Raw genomic sequence first — 12,148 nt, forward strand, 5'->3', positions numbered from 1 at the left:
GAGGGTTATCACAACGAATTAAGTCACTGTTAACTCTCAACAGAAGGACTTGAATAGGTCTGAGGCCTTCCTGGGGCCACACCAACCAGTGACCGATGACCACTGTTACCCAGAACTTTCCTAGAGGCATCCAACCACACCAGCCCCTAATATTGATAAACAATGTCAACAGTGTAAACATCTGTGTTTTTGTCCATTTTCCCCTGTTTAGAATTGAGAGCTCCTACCCCTTTTGCAGCTGTCACTCATTCCAGTTGGCAGCAATCATTGCTTTTCATACTGCGTCTCCACAATCTGGTTACTATCAGGAGAGGAGTCCTCTGCTCGCACTTGACTTTGACCCTATCATCACTAACCTGAAAATTCTGAAGAATCGTTGATCTCCAACAGAAATAGCTGGTCATTCTTGCTTTCTGTGCTCCACAACCCAGCATTTGCTACCTCCATGTTACCCACATCCCATCTGGTAATAGACAATGTGAAGACATTCTCATGCTTAAGCTGATGTTTACTCTTTTGTAGGACTAATAACAAGAAGCAGAAGGAGATCAGAGGCAACGCAGGCTATTCCAGCAACAGGGCAGGATTCTTACCAACATATACATTTATGCTGATGCTTTCATTCTTTCACTTAGTTCTTCTTTTATTCTAAATCTAGACCTTAATCAAATATTCTCAATTTCTGCGTGGGGCAGGATATATACTGCCCCACCAAACTGAGTTTCAATTACAAAACTGCCCCAAACTTTAAAGCATCATCATTCACTTGCTAACTTAATTAAGTTAATTACTATTAATCACTGCTATTAATTCCCATCAAACCAGATGATGTGACACCATACTCTTTATTTATATGTCTATCCATTCATGCCCCAACCAGTTCGGGTCAGGCCCATTTTCCTATTAGACCTATTTTTAAATGTCTTCTAGTTCAGCTTGGTCTACCAGGATAGCTGTGGGATGTCTTTGGGCACTTACTTAATATAACACACTTCCAGAAATGGATGTGCTGGTAAAGTTTATTTACAACACATTTTATCAAGTCAGTCACATTCAAGTCCCAGAAATCTGCATTTACATATAGCATCCAGTACCTTCCCGGAAGAATTTTTTTTTTTTTTTCCCAAAAACAACAGGTGGCAATCAATAGAATAGTGGTGTAAGCTTAGTGACCGTCATGCTTCTCTGGGGGCTCATGGGGGATTTCGGAGTGAACTGTATCCAAAGGCTGCCAGTGGCAACTCATGAGAGAGTCGTAGAGCTCCTCACTTTTCACCATAAACTCCTTGTTTAATTCCTCAATATTCACATGAAGGTTTGGATCTGCGAAGGCAATACAAAAAAGTTTTACAGAACACATATTGGCAATGGCTTAAAAATTAGAGTTTCCCAAAAAAAGGAGCAGGAAAATATTGCAGACATTTTGTGTTAGAATTTTTATTTATTTTTTATTTTTTTTTTAAAGATTTTATTTATTTATTTGACAGAGAGAGATTACAAGTAGGCAGAGAGGCAGGCAGAGATAGAGAGGAGGAAGCAGGCTCCCTGCTGAGCAGAGAGCCCGATGTGGGACTCCATCCCAGGACCCTGAGATCATGACCTGAGCCGAAGGCAGCGGCTTAACCCACTGAGCCATCCAGGTGCCCCAATGTGTTAGAATTTTTAAATTGCATGCTTTCTTTCCATAAGATTTGAAAGTAGAAATTAAAGCTGGAAAATCACCACTACCAGACTCAAAGGGGATCTGCGTGGTGGAAGAGATGGAGGTGAGGGCTGGAATCGAGCGAGGTTTGGAAAAGGAGTGGACAGGATTTGGAAATGGACTCACACTGGGGCCAAAGAGAAAAGGAGGGTCAAGGATGAGCCCGGAGCTTCTAGTATGAGCACCCAGGGGGACACAGAGCCTGGGAGCCCAGACCAAATCCATAGGACGGGGCTTTGAAACAATAAACATGCTGCTTTATTTGCTTAACTAACAGATTGATGTGAATGATACAAACTATCTAAAGCAATTAATTCAGAAACAGAGGGAAGCCTGGACTTCCTTCTTTAAAACCTGGAACTCAGGGTGCCTGGGTGGCTCAGTGGGTTGGGCCTCTGCCCTTGGCTCAGGTCATGATCTCGAGGTCCTTGGATCAAGCCCCATGTCAGGCTTTCTGCTCGGCAGGAGGCCTGCTTCTCCCCCCTCTCTCTCTGCCTGCCTCTCTGCCTGCTTGTGATCTCTGTCTTTCAAATAAATAAAATCTTTTTTAAAAATAAATAAATAAAAATTAAAAAAAAAACCTGGAACTCTGTGATCAGGTGGTGTTAAGTTATCGTGAAAACATCAGACCTAAATCTTCCTCCCAAGTTGCCGGGTTTCCAAGGTTTTTAATACCACCTCTTGTTTTCTCTCCTTGTACTTGAACATAACCAAAGAAGCCCTCTCGTATTCCTTTCTAATTTTTGCAAACCTTAGCTCATTCGGGACCGTAATTCTTCTCCTTCCAAATACTCACATGGGATCATGATACCCATTTGTATTTACATGTGTTAGGGGCTAAATGTTTGTGTCCCCCTCACATTCATATGTTGAAACACTTCCAACGCACAAACGTGATGGTGTTTGGAGATGGGACCTTTGGGAGATACTTAGGGTTCGTTGAGCTCTGAGGGTTGGGCCCTAGTCTGATGGGATTAGTGCCCTTATAAAAAAGGACACCTTATAAAAAAGGACACCAGTGCTGGGGCACTCTCTTTCCCCCTGCCTGGTGGAGATATAATGAGAAGGTAGCCATCTGCCAGCCAGGAAGAGAGCTCTCATCAGGCAGGCACTGAATCAACTGGCACCTTAATCTCGGATTTCTTAGTATCCAGAACTATGAGAAATAACTTTGTTATTCAAGCCCAGTCTGTGGCATTTTGTGAGAGCAGCCCCAGCTGACTAACGTCCTTCTATACTTATTTTAGAACCAAGATCATCAAGTAACTCTAATGCATCTTGTACGTTTCATGAGCCACTTCCCACTTTCTTCACTGGAGTCATTCGTGACTATATGGTCTATGTGGCCTAGAAAACAGATGTTGTGTGGTCAGCTAAGAAGCCCAGACGAATGATCTAGGCCCTTCCAGTGACGTTGGCCCTAGTGATAAAGAAACATACAAAAGACAAGCTCATTACAGCTTCCCTAAACCCGGGGGCCCTCAAAACCAAGCTGTCCACCACAGCAGACACTCGTCCCCTGTGGTTACTGAGCTCTTGAAATGAGACTAGTCCTCACGGAGATGTGATGTAATATACACTGCATTTTAAAAACTTGCTATTAAGATTTAAAAAAAAATATCTCATTCATTTTTATATTCATTACATGTTTAATGAAATATTTGGGGTATGTTAGGTTATAAGTATTGAAATTAATTTTAATCTGTATGTCTCTTTTTAGCTTTTGTTTTTTTATTTAAATTGGAAAATTTAGAACTGTCTACATGGGTGGATTGGTATATCAAGTCATTTTCCCTGAACAGAGCTTCTCCAGCTCTCCCAAGAGCTTACACTAACCGCTGAAGGGGCTATTCCCTGCCAGATATTGTTAAAGCACTTCCAAGCACTTCAGAGCTACTGTCCTCACACTTTCTAGGAGGTCGATTTTAACATCCCATTTTACAGTTGGGGATCCTGACGCCCTGGAGAGGAGTTTGTCTGGAATTACAGCGCTCGTAAGAGAGATTTGAACCCTGGAAGTCTGCACCCCGAAAGCACACTCTTTGTAGGTTTTTCTTTAATCTTTACACTGTCTGCGGGACTGATGCAAGCAGGGAGATTTGACTTATGCTCACGTGTCAATCAAACATATCTTAATAAAACCAGAACTGCCCCATAGCATTGAAAGATTGGAACAACAGTTGCATTTCATTTGAACACTGAGCACGGCTCACCTGTGGCTACAAAGTCACAAGGTCATGGGTGGGTTTGGTCTGGTGGGGGTGTCCTGGGGATGGGAAAAGTGTGAAGAAGTAGCCAAAGGTCTTATCTCTGCCTGTCTTTTTCACTTCCCTTTCCTATAACTTAAGCAAAATAAGCCAGACATTTTCTTCCCTTCCTGGAAGACACAGTCAGAAACAGCTTCTGCTCTGAACAGATGCACTTTGTTCATACACATCAAGAACCACAAGGGGCACTGCCTGACACCACAGACAGGGCCTGTGACAGACCTCCTCCAGGAGCCAATAACCCCGAGGGAAGCTAGGAAACCAGGCCACAGTGATCACTTCAGATCTCTCCCCTTAGCAATCAAAATTAAAGAAAAATTAAGGGGTACCTGGGTGGCCCAGTCAGTTAAGGCTCTGCCTTCAGCTCAGGGTTCTAGGATTGAGCCCCACATCAGACTCCCTGCTCAATGTGGAGACTGCTTCTCCCTCTTCCTCTGCTGCTCCCCCTGCTTGTGTGTTGGCCCTCTGTGTGTGTGTGTGTGTTTCAAATAAATAAATAAATAACTTATTTTTTAAAATAAAGCAGAATTAATCCCAAAGTTTACATTTATGGAGGAAACGGATCTTAAAAACAACTTCTTATTTTCCCATTTGGAAATGCCCCCATTTCCTAGTCCCTCAGAAAGACCCAAACAGGTGGCTTTACTCAAGCTTCCCACAGAAGCAGTTTCCCAAGACCAGACAAAATGCTGAAGAAAATAGCTTACGGGACCTACGTGGGAATTTTCCAGTGGAATCTCTCAGCTCCTAGCCAGCTGAGTAATGAGTAACCTGGAAATGGGTTAGCTTTCTTTTCAACCATGGCACACAGGGTTTCTGTTACCTTCCAGTGGCTCTTCATCTTGCTTCTCTGCCAGTGCTGTGCTTTCCTGCAAGGAAATCAGGATGTTGAGAAAAAAAAAATCATTTTTTTCTTAAAGGTTTACTATCAACATATGCTTTTAAAGAAAACATTAGCTGTCAAAATTATGAAGGACTAGGGGCACCTGGGTGGCTCGGTCATTAAGCATCTGCCTTTCGCTCAGGTCATGATCCCAGGGTCCTTGGATTCAGTCCCGCATCAGGCTCCCTGCTCAGCACGAAGCCTGCTTTCCCTCCCCTAATCTCTCTGCTTGTGTTTCTGCTCTTGCTGTCTCTCTCTCTCTGTCAAATAAATAAAATCTTCAAAAAACATTATGAAGGACTATACTTATGAAATAGGTGAATGAAGTCAAAGGAAGAAAAAAATCATCAAGGAGGAGCATGCCTGACAAAGACCTCAGGGATCTCTGAAGCTTCTGGGAACTAACTGGTCTTCCAGGGCCTCCCATGAACTGGACACCAGGGACCCAGGCATCCAGACTCCACAGTCCCTGCACTAAATGCCCAACTCTCTCCTGGGGGCTCTGCCCTTCCTTCCAGGTGACAATCTACAAAATCTTCATGGGTATATTCTCCCTGTAGCCTTCTAATCACACCCCAAGCCCACAGCTCAGCTAAGGACCAGGATGGTACGTGCTTAAGCAGATAAAGAGACCATAGAAAAGCAAACCAGTCAATCAGAGAAGTAAATTCCAGAAGCACTCCCCAGATGAGTCTTGGTTGGTTAACCCAGATTCTACTGACCCTCCTGGGACAGTTAAGTTTTTATGATTCCTCTCCACAGGCACCTGTTGAGAACTGTCTTTGTCAAGGATGTACAGCTGTTTCAAGGAACCCAGCCCACCCAGTAAGAGCCCTGGTAGCTCCTGGCACCAAAAAAACTCAATTAAGCCTCCCTTGCTGACACTGATGAGATTATATTGAAAGCCAAAGACCCCCTAGCTCTTCTTTTCAATCTATCCGAAAGTATGCTTCCCTTCTCTTCAGAAATAGATCCCGGTTTGGGAAATAAATTATATGGTTACTGTAAGTTTAATCTCACCATTGGCATATTTTTCCTATGTAGAAAGGACAAAGACAGCCAGAATCTGTGTTTGAATGAGGCCTTTCTTAGGATACAATATTTCCAAATAACGTCACATTTCCTCTTTTTCAATACGTGTTCTGGTAAATGTGGATCCTACACTACCAGGCTGCGGGGAACAGATGCTCTCTAGAGACAGTTTCTCTGTGTGAGGGGCACCTGGGCACTGCCCGGTATACTTGGAGAAGGGCACTTCTAGTAACCTTCTTCCTCTGCTAGCGGGAGTTTGGGACAGATGCACCGATGGAGCCCAAAGACCTGAGAATCATTTTGAAGACATCCACTTCCTCTGATCTTAAAACACACTGTGAAAAGGCAGGGGGCTCTTGGGAGGCTGAGCTCTTGGAGAAAGAAGAGCTAAGAACACAGGTGTGCTATATAGTAGGGGAAATAGGCAATAAACTGTGACATCTGGCAGAGGTCACGCTTCCTTAGGCAAGACTAAAGCAAGGGCATGTAATTGAAAGAGACCCACCCACACAGCTTTACCACCTGGAATCTTGACGATCTGCTCCTAACCAAAACCCGCCCAGGAAAGCAGGCAGGTGGCACAAGGGTGCTCACCACAGCCACCAAAGAGAATATATTTATAATTCTTGAAATTGCATGTCATAGTAGTAATTTGCATGGAGAGTGGGCTGAAAATCCCAGAAGGTGTCAACAAAAATGGAGAGAAGAAAGTGGGGGGTGGGGTGGACAAGAAGAGAAAAAGAAGAGTTAATTTCTTTTTAAAATGTTACTTATGTTTCTTTGTTCTTTCATTGTTCTTGTTGCTGTTTCTCTCTGTCTTTTATTTCTCTGTCTGGTGTTAATTTCTTCATTTTCTCAGAGTTCACAGAAATCAGGAAATACTTTTGTTTCTGAAGTTGCTGATCTACTCAAACCTACACTTTTCTATTTAAGATAAAGTTAACCACCAGAAGACACATAGACCATTTGCCAAAAGGTCAAAAGAACTGAAGGCGTGGAAAGAAAAAAAAAATGTGCTAAAACCTCAGGCAATGTAGCAAAAGTTTCTTTTTGTTGTTGTTTGTTTTGTTTTTTAAGTGATGCAATATCAAATGTCTGCTAAAAGGGTAAAACCTGATTTGGGTTTAAAAAGAAAAACGCCAAGAAATCTAACAAGGTATTTTCTATAGAAGAAGGCACACCTAAAACAGGCTTGAAAAACTGAAAATGAAAAGTTTGGAAGAAAACAAACCACAAACAAATGCAAGTGTTAAAAACCGAGGGCTTAACTATTAAATTTAACTCTGGGTTTAAGGCACAGGCCATCCCACAAGGAGGACATTACCGAACAGATTGGAGACAAAGCTAACACCTCGACGGCTATGTGCTAATTTCCATAATATCTAAGTATCTAAACAGTGAGAAGAAAGGTGGCGCGCCTGGGTGGCTCAGTGGGTTAAGAGTGGGTTAAGTCTTCGGCTTGGGTCATGATCTCAGGGTCCTGGGATCGAGCTCTACATCAGGCTCTCTGCTTGGCGGGGAGTGTGCTTCCTCCTCTCTCTCTGCCTGACTCTCTGCCTACTTGTGATCTCTCTGTCAAATAAATAAATAAAAATCTTAAAAAAAAAAAAAAAGAAGAAGAAGAAAGGGGCACCACCAATGAGGGAAAAAAAGATGCACAAAAGACATCGAGGAGGTCACCAAACACAGATACCAAGAAACAGTTTAAAAGGTCTTTGCTCTCAATAGGCAAATGGCTTCCGCACCTGTCACACTGGTTAATCACACACAGAAACAGAGAGGCATGCATCCCCACAGCAACCATGAAAAGTGTAAACTTAGGAAAGCTTTTTGTGTGTAATTTGCTGTCTGAAATTCGAAATGTTCTATCTTTGATCCAGACCTTCCACTTACAGAATTATTTAAAGATCGATTTGGGAGAGGGAGAGAGAGAGAGAGAGCGCACACGTGCAAATGTACGAGTAGGGGGAGGAGAGAGAGAGAGAGAACCTCAAGCAGACTCCTCACCGAGCCCAGAGCCCAATGCAGGGCTTGGTCTCGCAACCCTGAGATCATGACTGAGCCAAAATCAAGAGTTGGGACCCTTAACCAACTGAACCACCCAGGTGCCCCTCTAGAAATTTATTCTTAGCCAAAAAACATTCAAATACTCAGAGATAGGTGGAAGTTAGTTGAAGCACTGAGAACATTCAAAGTGTTAGTCAATAAGGGATGAGCCAATATCACAGCACATCCAAATGGGCAACTTTTAAAGAAAGCTCTTTATTAAAAAGGCCATCTTTGGGGGATGGGGAGGGGACCCCTCCTAAGGCAACCTATAAGCAGAAGCAAGCAAAGAGTATACCAGTATGTACTACTCAGTCTGTTCTTGCTCAAGTCTCCCCTCTCTCCCTAAATAAAGCCCAATTGTGCTGATTTAAGAAGAACAGAAGAGAAAAATATAGAGAACACAGATGCACTTGAACAAGACTTTCTTCTAAGTGGGTAGGAGATGGCGAAGAGAGAAAGCATGGGGAGAAGCCAGAGGGCAGCTTTCCCTTCCTTACTCTAGCACTCCTGTGTGATTTTAGAAATTGCTTACTTTAGTAACCAAAATATCAGAATATCTTTGAAAAGCATGTTAATGTTTTCTGCTCTTGCAAAACAAAACTACCTCCACTCCTATTTTGAGTAAAATGGAATGATAAACTAAAATTTAGTAGTAAAAATTTGGGCACACATGTCACCAGCCTAGGATTTTTGTTTTGGGAAGATAGTCATGACTTAAATTGCCAAATTTCTCTAGTCATCAGCTTTTACTCTCTGGTTTTAAAATGGGGAGCAAAAGCCAGGTCTGTGGGAATTAGAAGGAGAGCATCTGGGGGCGTGAAGTTAGGAAAAAGATGCTTCTAGGTTGGGTACGTGGACGATCTAGGAATCATTTCAGGGAGGGATACCTTAGGCGTGATCAGAATTCCAGCTGGGGGTCCAGAGGTCTCTGGCACAGAAAGGTTAACTCCATTTCCTTGCGCAGCACAGCCATAGCCATAGACAGAAAGGGAGTAACCGCTGTGCTGTTGCTCAAACCAGTTGCCGGAGTGGTAAGCCTGGCAGGGCTGGAGCATTGGCTTCCCCCTAACAGTGGAGGAGAAACAACAGGAATGACATCACCAACGGAGGCAGACTCATGCAGAACCCCAGGTCTCTTTCTTCTTTCCCAGGGGCTAAGGGGTAAGAGTAAGGATGATTTCCGCATTAACTGTTTAGAAACACCTATTTCCAAAGTGATAGTTTATAAATTGCCAAACATCATGTAAGAAAGTACGGATGGCCTTCATTGTCAGAGTAGGGAGAAAACAGCTTACCTTTGCCAGTACCAGTAATAATGATTTTGTTGAGCTAGGCCAAAACCTGCAAAACTCTCCTGACCCGCCATTTATCCAGAAACTTGACAAAATGAGACCAGGTTCTCCACGGTTTTTATTCCTGCATCAGTAATTCCAGGTCAGGGGACTACCCGCTCTCCTGCCTGCAAATACCTCTCCCAGATGCCAGAGAACAGTAATCACACTTAGTGACAATTCCTGCTAGGCAATGAATGGCTTGACTTTCACTGCAATGGGGTTAAGGTGTGGCTGGGGCAGGCGTCCATAGGGGTCACCTGGTAGGGACTCTGCAAAGTAAGGAGCTGGCTTTCATCCTGCTAGCCCCCATCTCCCAACTGCTGGCCCCAGGGAAGGCAGCCAGAAGGCAGCGGAGAAAAGGAGGGTGTGTTTGAGGGACCAGCTGAAGTTTCCATCCCACTCCCTACAATAATTAGTCATTTGTAATAACTAAAACCTTAAGACAAAAACCACAAATTGATGTTTCCTTCCTCAGCTCTGCTATCTGCTAACTATTTGAACCAGCAATTAATGGACTTTTTTTTTTTTAATGGCCCATACAGGTTGAAATCATTATGCTGACCAGCTGGTGGAAAGAATGTGTATTAGGAAAACACACACACACACACACACACACACACACACACACATATCATATCCACCCCCTCAAAGCCAGTACAAGAAAACATTTTAAAGAATATTTCTGTGGTTCGGCATTATTTTTAAAAACACAGTAAAGTAAAAAACAAAACAAAAACACAGTAAAGTATGCCTTCCCAAATTTCAGTGTGCTGTAGGAATTACTTGGGTGTGTTTACAATGTAGGGCCCAATTTAGTAGATTTGGATTAGACCTCAGTCAGATTCTGCTTTTCTACGTAGCAAGCATCAAAATGTTAAGAAGGTAACTTTTGAGTACACATGGAGGCACTTCGGGTCTGGCCGTTTCCCTGCAGCTTATTAATAAGTGCTTGATGTAGTCTATATTCAACCAGAATGTAAAAAATCATCATCGTGAATTCAAATCATTCATTCACCCATTATTTACTGAACCCCTCCCTTACACAAAGCCGGGTTGTATCTCTAGATCTCCCCATTTTTCCTGGGAGATGATATTGATGGACAGCTGGGGGCCATATTGCTAGGGCTACGGACTATTCAGATTTTTCTTCCTTAATAACAGAACCCTGACTTGATTTGGACGCAGAGATAGGCTTCCCTAGAAGACATTTCCCAGCTCTCCCTGCACAGCTAACTAACTGCCCGTGCGCTGACTGACCAAAGTCTAGCTAGTAAGATGTAAATAGAATGATGATAAGAGGATTGAGGAAAGCTGGGTGGGGGTTTGTGTAGCTGGAAGGAAACCTCTTGTTCTCGGCCCTTTCCCCAGGCAGAGTGCTGAGATCGTAGATACGATGGCTGGAACCCAAACTCTGCAAGTAGTTTGGCCTATGAGGTGACATCATGTAGGAAGTCATCCACAAGAATATAGGATCTGAAAGAGAAAACAGGTCTGGGTCCCTGATGAATGTGGGCTCCTGGTACCAGCACTACCTCAGATTTCTCCTAATCAAGAGATCAATGTCTTATTGAAGCCACAGCTATTTTAGGTTGCTATATATAGTTAAACATAGTTCCTAACTCCTCTAGCAGCTTGGCCATCAAATAAAACATACCAGTTAAGGATTCTTTTTGTAAAACTTTAATGAGTTTTCTGTTCCTTCTCTTATTTTAGGGCTGTATTTCATAAAAGGAAAATCAGAATTTTTGCTCCGAATGGGCGAGAGATGAAGCTGTAGTTCGAAAGGAAAGGAGAAGCTAGACATCGGTAAGAAGGTGGTAAGGACGCTGAGGAACGGAGGTGGGTGTCGCATGTTGAAATCACTCAGCATGAAGACGGGAGCTGGGTGCAGAGGACCCTGAGCCGAGTTCCAAAGAGGATGGAACATTCAGGGGCTTTGTTGATGACAATGACAAGGAAGGATTCATATTGTTTTCTTCTCTTAAAAGCCCCAAATGATGACTTCTCATATTTCACCTGCATTATTCCCGTGAAGCAGGTGAAGCGCAAGTTTATCCCAGGGCAGACCATTGGCCAGTGTCCAGGGGAGGTAACCCGCACTCAGCTTCCCTTAGCTGTGTGTGCAAAGGAGACCAAAATCCTCCAGCAAGATGAAGCACCTCTGTCGTCCTACGCGTCGACACTTGCTGCCTGCCACCGGAGAAAGGAGGGTAATTGAGCAGGAATATTAGACTCTCATCTTTGTAACAAAGCTGATTTTTCCCTGCTATTCCCAGCTTTTAGCCCAGTATATCCGCCTTACCAACCGCTGCCCGCACCCTCCCCCAAAACAAACTGGCTGTTTTTCCTTTAGCCAACCAAATAAAGCCAGGCTCTCAATAAATATTTGTTGAATGAATGAATAAATCAATGCATGGCTCAAGTGTAGAAAGCTTTTCAATCAATAATTTAAAAGCAAAACAACAACAAAAAAATCCTGTTGTGCTTTAGAGTTAATAAACTCTTAACAGTTGGTGTTTCTTGGCAACTGTAGTTTTCCCAAGAATGAGATTAAATGGCTTTTTGCATCCTGCGTTTGGAAAGAGAACAGGACGTTTGCAGGAAGTATGCTCAGTTTGAATCCAGTTGAACAAGTATGTGATTCTGTATTGTTTCTCTTTAGACAGTGAAAAATTGTTTTCTTCTTCTTTAAGAGAAAGTTTGAGCCCAAGGAAATGTAAAAAGCAGGGTCACCTGGGTGGCTCAGTCATTAAGTGGGTGCCTTTGGTTTAGGTCAGAGATCAAGCCCTGCATCAGGCTCCCTGCTCCACAGGAAGCCTGCTTCTCCCTCGCCCCCAGCCCCCGCCCCCCCCCCTGCCCCCGTCTCTGCCACTTGTGTTCC

General features: G+C 43.4%; 1 protein-coding gene across 1 annotated transcript; it reads right to left on the reverse strand.

Moving 5' to 3' along the window:
* Positions 1-1,052: 1,052 nt before the first annotated feature.
* Positions 1,053-9,299, reverse strand: CUNH6orf52 (chromosome unknown C6orf52 homolog). Its single transcript, XM_004753753.2, has 4 exons — positions 9,229-9,299; positions 8,821-8,998; positions 4,793-4,838; positions 1,053-1,323 (listed from the first exon to the last, which is right to left on the reverse strand). The coding sequence occupies exons 1-4, from the start codon at positions 9,297-9,299 to the stop codon at positions 1,166-1,168; spliced, it is 453 nt and encodes a 150-aa protein (XP_004753810.1). The 3' UTR covers positions 1,053-1,165.
* Between the last annotated feature and the right edge of the window lie 2,849 nt (positions 9,300-12,148).

The sequence above is a fragment of the Mustela putorius genome, unplaced genomic scaffold, assembly GCF_011764305.1.
Source record: "Mustela putorius furo isolate JIRA1106 unplaced genomic scaffold, ASM1176430v1.1 tig00003870_pilon_pilon_pilon, whole genome shotgun sequence".
Classification (NCBI taxonomy): Eukaryota; Metazoa; Chordata; class Mammalia; order Carnivora; family Mustelidae; genus Mustela; species Mustela putorius.

Bases quoted from the DNA above. Each gene is read 5' to 3' on its own strand.
- CUNH6orf52 (XM_004753753.2), bottom strand. From the start codon at position 9,299: ATGGCGGGTCAGGAGAGTTTTGCAGGTTTTGGCCTAGCTCAACAAAAT. The intron at 8,999-9,228 runs GTAAGCTGTTTT...CTCCACTGTTAG, and splicing joins TATTACTGGTACTGGCAAAG to GGGGAAGCCAATGCTCCAGC. The intron at 1,324-4,792 runs GTAACAGAAACC...TTGCCTTCGCAG, and splicing joins AGATGAAGAGCCACTGGAAG to ATCCAAACCTTCATGTGAAT.